This window comes from Tachyglossus aculeatus, chromosome 21, assembly GCF_015852505.1.
Source record: "Tachyglossus aculeatus isolate mTacAcu1 chromosome 21, mTacAcu1.pri, whole genome shotgun sequence".
NCBI classification, from domain to species: domain Eukaryota; kingdom Metazoa; phylum Chordata; class Mammalia; order Monotremata; family Tachyglossidae; genus Tachyglossus; species Tachyglossus aculeatus.
The window spans coordinates 11430663-11439357 of record NC_052086.1 but is presented as its reverse complement, the minus strand read 5'-3'; the positions used below and the strand labels follow the sequence as shown (position 1 = coordinate 11439357).

The following is an 8695-nucleotide window of genomic DNA, read 5'->3' as shown; positions in this document are numbered from 1 at the left end:
GATCCCCGTTTTACAGGTGAGGCACAGAGAAGTCACTTGCCCAGAGTCACACAGCTGACAGTTGATGGAGCCGGAATCTGGACCCATGACCTCTGACTCCAAAGCTTGGGCTCTTTCCACTGAGCCACGCTGCTTCTCTAGGCGCTTAATACCAAAAAAAAAAACCAAAACGACAAGCACCGCATGACCCTGGCGTGGCCGTTGGACACGTACCTGAGCCTGCCAGCCGGGGCGCGGCCCCCGGAGTGCCCGGGCGAGGTGACGGGACGCGGGGCCGTGCGGACCTCAGCCTGACCTGAGCCCCCCGCCCCCCATTTCCCAGACCGCTGGTGGCATGCCACCCTGAACCTGGACACCAGTGTCTTCATCTCCACCTTCCTGGCCTAAGGGGGCAGGGGGCGGGCCGGGGGGGCATGAGGGTACCGCTTCCTTTCTCCTTCAAATGAAGAATTACGCCTGGCGGCAGCCGCCTCACCTTCCCGCGTGTCTTTTTGGGGAGGGTCACGGGGTGCCAGATGCAGCCTTCCTCCAGGGTCACTGAGTCCAGCCCCCCGCAGCCCCTCACCCTGTGGCAGACTGGTCCCCGGGAGGGTAGGCGAGGGGGAAGGAAGAGGACGGAGGGCGGACATCACCTCACGTGCATATTGCTCACAGACTTTATTGCCCCAGGAGCGCCCTTCCCTCCACCACATGCACCCCCGGCCCCGGGGCGGGGCAGGGGAAGGAGTCAGGCTGGGATCGCCACTCGGATGGGAGGTGTGGAGAGCGAGGCGCCGCTCAGCCGGGGCTCCAGGAACCGACTATTTACAGAACCCGGTAAGACACACGCTCACACTCCCCCCCCCCCAACCCCACACTCACACTCACTCACGCACACACGCTATGTACACAGACGGGGAGACCACCCCCAGGCCGCGGCCCCCGAAGGACCTTCCTTTCCCCCCCGCCACCTCCCCATCTCCCTTGGCCCAGGGCCCGCCTGCCCACCCCAGGTAACCAGAGCAGGTGAGAAGCCAAGATGCCACCTGAGCCCGGCGGAGAGGGGGGTGGGGGGTCGGGGGCTGGCGGACAGACGGACGGACGGTAAGGCGGGTTCCGGCCCCCTCCCGCCTCCCCCGGGGCGGGGTCCCCTCAGTAATCTTCCACCCAACCGTTCTCTGACACAAAGGCGTCGATCACCTCCTTCATGGCCAGGTTGGGGATGAGCTGTTCCTGGGTCAGGGGGCTCCGGGTCACGGGGTCAAAGTGGCCCACGCGCTGAGGGGAGACCGAGGAGCTGCGGTTGGGGTCTGGAGCCACCCCCCCCCGACGGCTGCAGCCCCCCTCTACCCCGGCCCCCTCACCTGCAGGTGCTCCTCGATGTCCTTGCGGTCGTAGGTGATGCCGCTGGGGGTGATGCACGGCTCCCGCATCAACTCGAAGCTGATCTTCCCGCACAGGTAGTCGGGGATGTCTCGCTTCTGCCCCCCCGCCCGCCCAGAAAGGCCCCGCTCAGCCTGGCTCGCCGGGCCCGGGCCCGGCCCCCCCCGGCCCGCGCCCCCTCTCACCTTCCTCTTCTCGTCCACCTGCGAGAACAGCTCGTCCATGTCGGCCAGGTACTTGTCCTGTCACGGAAACCACCGGCCTCACGGAGGGGCCTCGGCCCCGACACGAGCCCACGCTACCGGGGGCTGTCACGGGAGGGAATACCCGCCGCCCCCAGCCCACGCCGCCCAAGACGGGCCCCCCACCCCGGCTCCTCCAGCCCCCGCTCCGGCCGGCCGGGATACACACTGCAGGGGTGGCCGCGTGGGGCTGCCTCACGTGTTTGGCTTCGATGGTGGCCAGCTGAGCCCGGCCCCGGCTCTCCTCCACGCTGCTCTCCTCCTCCTCTTCCTCCTCCTCCTCCTCCTGGCTCTGGCGGCACCCCTCCAGTTCCCTGGGGGAGCAAGGCGAGGGGGCCGGGCTCTCTCCGGGCACCCCCCCCGTCTCCGGCGGCTCCCCCGGCGCCCCCACCGCCTCCGCCCGCTCACCGCTCGCGCTCCGCCATGATCAGCTTGGTGAGATAAGCGTGCAGCTCGTTCTCCTGGTGGATGCGCCGCTCCTCGATGCTGTTCCAGCGCTTCTTCTTGGCAACGCGCAGGGCGCTGGGGATGTCGTCCCCGAAGTTGAGCCGCTGCTCCTTGGCCAGGTTGTAGGCTGCGGGGGGCGGGGGTCAGGGTGGGACCCCCGCACCGCCCGCCTCGCTAACCTCCCTGCCTCCGTCCGGCCTCTCCAGTCCAGGCTTCGCCCTGACGTCCGGCTCGGTCAGCTCGAACGGCGTCCGGCGTACATCCTCTCGTCAGCCCCCACCCGGTTCAAACGCCGACTCCTGACCCCCCGCCCCGAGCTGTAAGGTGCTCCGTCGGCCCTGTCCCTCCTATTCAGCCTCGCTCCTCTGCCACTGCACCCCAGCTCGCACTCTTCGTTCCTCCCCAGCCAACCTACTGTCCGGGCCTCGTTCTCCCCTCTCCTCTGGCCGCCCTCCCCCTTCAGACCGCTGCCGTCCAGAGTCCTCCTGAAAACCCATCCCCATCCAGGAGACCTTTCCCGGTTAATTCCTCATCAACGGCCCCCAACTTCCAGGCCACCCGCATCCTCTCTTGTTCTCTCCCAGGCGTTCAATAAACACCTACGGCTGATTCGGTTCTACAGGGAGCTGGGAAAACCCGTCCAGATCTTTAAACCAGTGACATCCCCCCGAGCTGGAGCCGATTCTAGAGTCTGTCTCCCGATCGGGTCCGCTAACTCGACCGTCCTCCCCCGGGCGCCCTGCCCGCAGCGGGCGCTCGGGAAAGGCCACCGCTCGGGCGGGCGGGCAGGGGCCGGGCTGACCTCGCTGCAGGTTGGCGATGGCCTCGTCGTAGCTCTCCATCTCCAGCTGGCACTGGCCCAGGAAGAAGTGGGCTTTAACCGACTGGCCGTCCAGCTCCAGCGCCCGTTTGCAGTCGGCCAGGGCCTTGTCATGTTGTTGCATCTTCAGGTGGCACAGGGCCCGGTTGGTATAATACACAGCCACCAGAGGGTTCCGGGTCTGGAAAGGGGGAGGGGCGAGGGGGGCCCTCAGCACCCTCGGGCACCCAGCGTGCCCACCCGCCCGGGCCCATCGCCCCGCGCTCCCTGGGAGAGGGGCACGACCGACCCCGTGCTGACGCCCCGAGAGGGCACAGGGCCACGCCCCGTGGCCAGGCGGCAAGAGTCGACAGCCGACGTGGGACCAGAACCCAGGTGTCCCGACCCCCCAGCTCGGGCCGCTCGTCCCCTTCGGCTGCCCCGGGCAAGCTCGGGGAGGCGGCGCCCCTCGGCCGCGCCAGGTGTCCCCATCTGGTCTGGGCTCCGGTGTGCGGGGGCGCTGCCCGCTGATCTCTCCGCCCGCACGAGGTGGGCCGGAATATTTGTCGACTGACTGGAGAGGGAGGGTGGCGAAGCTGGAAGACCTGCTCTGTGGATGATTCCGGGAAGGCCCGCCCCATGCCACGTCTGGGCACGCCCCCGGCCACTTTTGGCCCCAAGCCTTTCCCGCTGACGACGAGCGGCTCGGCCTGAGGGCCCCCGGGTGACGGGCAGATGGTTAACCCGACCGGACGTCAACACAAGCTGCACCGGGGGAAAAAGCCATCAGGCAGGGCTACCTGCCCTCCTGCCCACGGGAGCCCGGGGGGGAAACCAGGTTGGCCCTGCAGACTCAGCATCGCCTACGGCTCCGACGGCAGCTGACTACAGCTCCGGGGAAGACCCCCGTGGAAGCTGCGGGAGACCCCCCTCAACACGGGGCTGGGGGCGGGGGACGGGCGAGGGCCCTCGGGAGCGGTGGTGGGTAGATGCGGGCGGGGCTGCGCCTCCTGGGGCCGAGTCCGTCGGGCTTGGGGGCCTGCTGGGGTAAAGGGCGGTGACCGCAACCGACTGCCCAAGGGCCCCCGGCGCCCGGTGCCAGCATCGTGGCTGCGTGGCTCAACGGGAAGAAGCCCGGGCTTGGGGAGTCGGAGGTCACGGGTTCAAGTCCCGGCTCTACCACTTGTCAGCTGGGTGACTCTGGGCAAGTCACTTTAGTTCTCTGGGCCTCAGTGACCTCAATCTGTAAAACGGGGAGGAAGACCGCGAGCCCCACGTGGGACCACCTGAGCACCTTGTCACCTCCCCAGCGTTTGGAACAGTGCTTCACATATAGTAAGCACTTAACAAATACCATCATAATTATTATTATTATCCAGACGGAGGGGAGCTGGGGGACTTGCCTCCGGCCTCCCTCGCCTCCTCCTCCTCCTCCTCGCGGTCCACGCACGGCCGGGCGGCCGGGCTCCCGCGGGTGACTATCAGAAACCCATCCCCAATCCTGGCCCGCACTCAAGATCTCCGGAGCGATCCGATCGGCTGCCTCTTCTGGAGGGCACCCCGGCCGAGCGCTCGGCTTTCACGGCCGGGTCGGGGCTCCGGCCTGGCCGCTGTCCGGGGGCCGCCTGTGGCCATTTGTCCTTCCCAAGCGCTTAGCACAGCGCTCCGCACACAGTAAGTGCTCAATAAATACGATCGAATGAACGAAAGTGGACGCCGGGCCAAGAAAGGGGCCGACCTCTCCGTCCTCCCCGCGGGCACGGACCGACTCTCAAGAGAAGCGGCGTGGCTTGCGAGTCAGAGGTTCTAATCCCGACTCCGCCACCCGTCAGCCGGGTGACCATGGGCAAGTCGCCTCACTGGGCCTCAGTTTCCTCATCTGTCAAATGGGGGTGAAGACAACCTGACACGTGGAACAGCCTGATCACCTTGTCTCCCCCTCCCTGCCCGCCCCCGGCGCTTAGAACAGCGCTTGGCACGCAGTAAGCGCTTAAGAGAAGCAGCGGAAAGAGCACGGACTTTGGAGTCGGAGGGCACGGGTTCAAATCCCAGCTCCGCCAACAGTCAGCCATGTGACATGGGGCAAATCACTTCACTTCTCTGGGCCTCCTCTGTCAAATGGGGATGAAGATTGTGAGCCCCTCGGGGGGGCCACCTCATCACCCTGTAACCTCCCCGGCACTTAGAAAAGTGCTTTGCACATAGTAAGCGCTTAAAACATGCCATCACTATTATTATTATTATTATTCTCTGGGCCTCAGTGACCTCATCTGTAAAATGGGGACGAAGACTGTGAGTCCACTGTGGGGCCACCTGATCACCTTGTAACCTCACCGGCGCTTAGAACAGTGCTTTGCACGTAGTAAGTGCTTAATAAATGCCATCATTATTATTATTCTCTGGGCCTCGGTGACTTCATCTGTCAAATGGGGACGAAGACTGTGAGCCCCCTGTGGGGCCACCTGATCACCTTGTAACCTCCCTGGCGCTTAGAACAGTGCTCTGCACATAGTAAGCGCTTAAGAAAATGCCATCACTATTATTATTATTATTCTCTGGGCCTCAGTGACCTCATCTGTAAAATGGGGACGAAGACTGTGAGTCCACCGTGGGGCCACCTGATCACCTTGTAACCTCCCCGGCGCTTAGAACAGTGCTTTGCACGTAGTAAGTGCTTAATAAATGCCATCATTATTATTATTCTCTGGGCCTCGGTGACCTCATCTGTCAAATGGGAACGAAGACTGTGAGCCCCCCGTGGGGCCACCTGATCACCTTGTAACCTCCCTGGCGCTTAGTAAGCACTTAACAAATGTCATCATTATTATTATTATCCTCTGAGCCTCGGTGACCTCATTTGTAAAATGGGGATTAATAATAATAATATTGGTATTTGTTAAGCGCTTACTATGGGCCAAGCACTGTTCAAAGCGCTGGGGTAGGTACAAGGTTGTCCCACGGGGGGCGGGGGGGGCTCAGTCTTCATCCCCATTTTCCAGATGAGGTCACTGAGGCCCAGAGAAGTGAAGCAAAGACACCAGCTGACAAGTGGCGGGGCCAGGACTAGAACCCAAAACCTGGGCCCTTGAGCCACGCTGCTTCTCCAAGACTTAGACTGCTTAGAGAAGCAGCGTGGCTCAGTGGAAAGACCACGGTCTTTGGAGTCAGAGGTCATGGGTTCAAACCCCGGCTCCACCAATTGTCAGCTAGGTGACTTTGGGCAAGTCGCTTAACTTCTCTGTGCCTCAGTTACCTCATCTGTCAAATGGGGATAAGACTGTGAGCCCCCCCATGGGACATCCTCTTCACCTTGCAACCTCCCCAGCGTTTAGAACAGTGCTTTGCACATAGTAGGCGCTTAAGAAATGCCATCGTCATTCTCTGGGCCTCAGTGACCTCCTCTGGAAAATGGGGATGAAGACTGTGAGCCCCCCCCATGGGACAACCTTGTCACCTCCCCGGCGCCTAGAACAGTGCTCTGCGCATAGTAAGCGCTTAATAAATGCCATCATTATTATTATTATTTAGGACTGTGAGCCCCCCCCCCCCCCGCCAACCGGGAGGACCACCTGATCACCCTGTAACCTCCCCGGCGCTTACTTAGAACGGTGCTTTGGACGTAGTAGGCGCTTAATACGTGCCGTTGTTATTGTTATTATTAAGAGATAAGGTTGCTATTATAGTAGTATTAACTTCTCCGGCCTGAGGCGGGCGGGGGTCGTGGGGGAGGGTGTGTGAGGGGGTCGTGAGGGAGGGTGTGCGGGGGGTCGTGAGGGAGGGTGTGTGAGGGTGTGTGAAGGAGGGCGTGTGAGGGGGTCGTGAGGGAGGGCGTGGGAGGGGGGAGGGCGTGGGAGGGGGTCGTGAGGGGGGAGGGCGTGTGAGGGGTCGTGAGGGGAGAGGGTGTGTGAGGGGGTCGGGAGGGAGGGTGTGTGTGAGGGGGTCGTGAGGGGGGAGGGTGTGTGAGGAGGTCGTGAGGGAGGGTGTGTGAGGGGTGTGTGAGGGAGGGTGTGTGAGGGAGGGTGTGTGAGGAAGGGTGTGTGAGGAAGGGTGTGTGAGGGAGGGTGTGTGAGGAAGGGTTTGTGAGGGGTCTTGAGGGAGGGCGTGTGGGGGGGAGGGTGTGTGAGGGGGTCGTGAGGGAGGGTGTGTGAGGGGGGGCGTGAGGGAGGGTGTGTGAGGGGGGCCTGAGGGAGGGCGTGTGAGGGGGGTCGTGAGGGGGGAGGGGGTCGTGAGGGGGGAGGGCGTGTGAGGGGGGAGGGCGTGTGAGGGGGTCGTGAGGGGGGAGGGCATGTGAGGGGGGCGTGAGGGAGGGTGTGTGAGGGAGGGCGTGTGAGGGGGTCGTGAGGGGGGAGGGCGTGTGAGGGGGTCGTGAGGGGGGAGGGCGTGTGAGGGGGTCGTGAGGGGGGAGGGCGTGTGAGGGGGGCGTGTGAGGGAGGGCGTGTGAGGGAGTCGTGAGGGAGGGTGTGTGAGGGGCTCGTGAGGGGGGAAGGTGTGGAAGGGGGTCGTGGGGGAGGGTGTGTGAGGGGGGCGTGAGGGAGGTGTGGTGAGGGGCTCGTGAGGGAGGGTGTGTGAGGGGCTCGTGAGGGAGGGTGTGTGAGGGGGTCGTCGTTTCCCCCCCCCGCCCCCCCCCCGGCCCGAGGACGACACTCACGATGGCCTTGCTGTAGCAGGCGGCGGCCTCCGGGTACTTGCGTCCGACGAAGAGTCGGTTCCCCTGCTCCTTCAGCTCCTGGGCGCTGGGGCTCTTCTCCGGGCTACCGCCGCCCCCGGTCCCCCCGCCGCCGCCGCCGCCGCCGCCGCCCCCGCCCCCGCCGCCATCCTTCTCCTCCTTCCCCTTCATGGCGGCGTGCGGCCCACCGCCGCCTTCCCGGCAGCCTCCGCGCCGTCCCCCGAGCAACCGGAACTTCCGGCCGGAGGCGCCCGCCCCCTCCCCGCCCGCGCGCGCTCGCGCCGAGGGGGCGCCGACCAATGGGAGCCCCCGGAGGGAGGGAGGGAAGGCGCGCGTGCGCGGGAAGGGGACCGCGGCGGGAGCGGGCCTGCCGCGGGGGGGCGCTGCGGGAGGTGGGGCTGGGAGGAGGCTCTTACGTTGCCACCTTGGACTTCCCAAGCGCTTAGTACAGTGCTCTGCACACCGTAAGCGCTCAAGAAATACGATTGATTGATTGATTGATTGATCTGAGGGGGGGGGGGCCCTGCGGGGGCTCCTATGTTGCCGCCTTGGACTTCCCAAGCGCTTAGTCCAGTGCTCTGCACACAGTAAGCGCTCAATAAATACGATTGATTGATTGATCTAAGGGAGGGGGGGCTGTGAGGGGGCTCTGAGGGAGGGGGACTGGGAGGGGGCTCTTATGTTGCCACCTTGGACTTCCCAAGCGCTTAGTACAGTGCTCTGCACACAGTAAGCGCTCAATAAATACGATTGATTGATTGATTGATTGATCTGAGGGGGGGGGCCCTGAGGGGGGCTGTGAGGGGGCTTTGAGGAAGGGGGGGCCCGTGAGGGGGCTCTTATGTTGCCGCCTTGTACTTCCCAAGCGCTTAGTACAGTGCTCTGCATACAGTAAGCGCTCAATAAATACGATTGATTGATTGATTTGGGGGGGCCCTGAGGGGGGCTGTGAGAGGGATCTGAGGGGGGCTTTGAGGAAAGGGGCCCCTGAGGGGGGCTGGGAGGGGTCTCTTATGTTGCCACCTTGTACTTCTCAAGCGCTTAGTACAGTGCTCTGCACACAGTAAGCGCTCAATAAATACGATTGATTGATTAATTGATTGAACTTGGGGGGGGGGGCCCTGAGGGGGGCTGTGAGAGGGCTCTGAGGGAGGGGGACCCTGAGGGGGGCTGTGAGGG

At 64.0% G+C, this 8695-nt stretch overlaps 1 protein-coding gene across 2 annotated transcripts; it reads right to left on the bottom strand.

The window, feature by feature from the left end:
* Positions 1-633: 633 nt before the first annotated feature.
* Positions 634-7687, bottom strand: STUB1 (STIP1 homology and U-box containing protein 1). 2 transcript variants are annotated; one of them, XM_038762904.1, is made up of 7 exons: positions 7499-7687; positions 2854-3052; positions 2013-2178; positions 1804-1918; positions 1548-1604; positions 1344-1460; positions 634-1257 (listed from the first exon to the last, which is right to left on the bottom strand). In XM_038762904.1, the coding sequence occupies exons 1-7, from the start codon at positions 7685-7687 to the stop codon at positions 1132-1134; spliced, it is 969 nt and encodes a 322-aa protein (XP_038618832.1). In that variant the 3' UTR covers positions 634-1131. The 2 variants fall into 2 exon arrangements, with proteins under 2 accessions (XP_038618832.1, XP_038618833.1); XM_038762905.1 differs by having other exon boundaries at positions 1774-1918; positions 7499-7581.
* Between the last annotated feature and the right edge of the window lie 1008 nt (positions 7688-8695).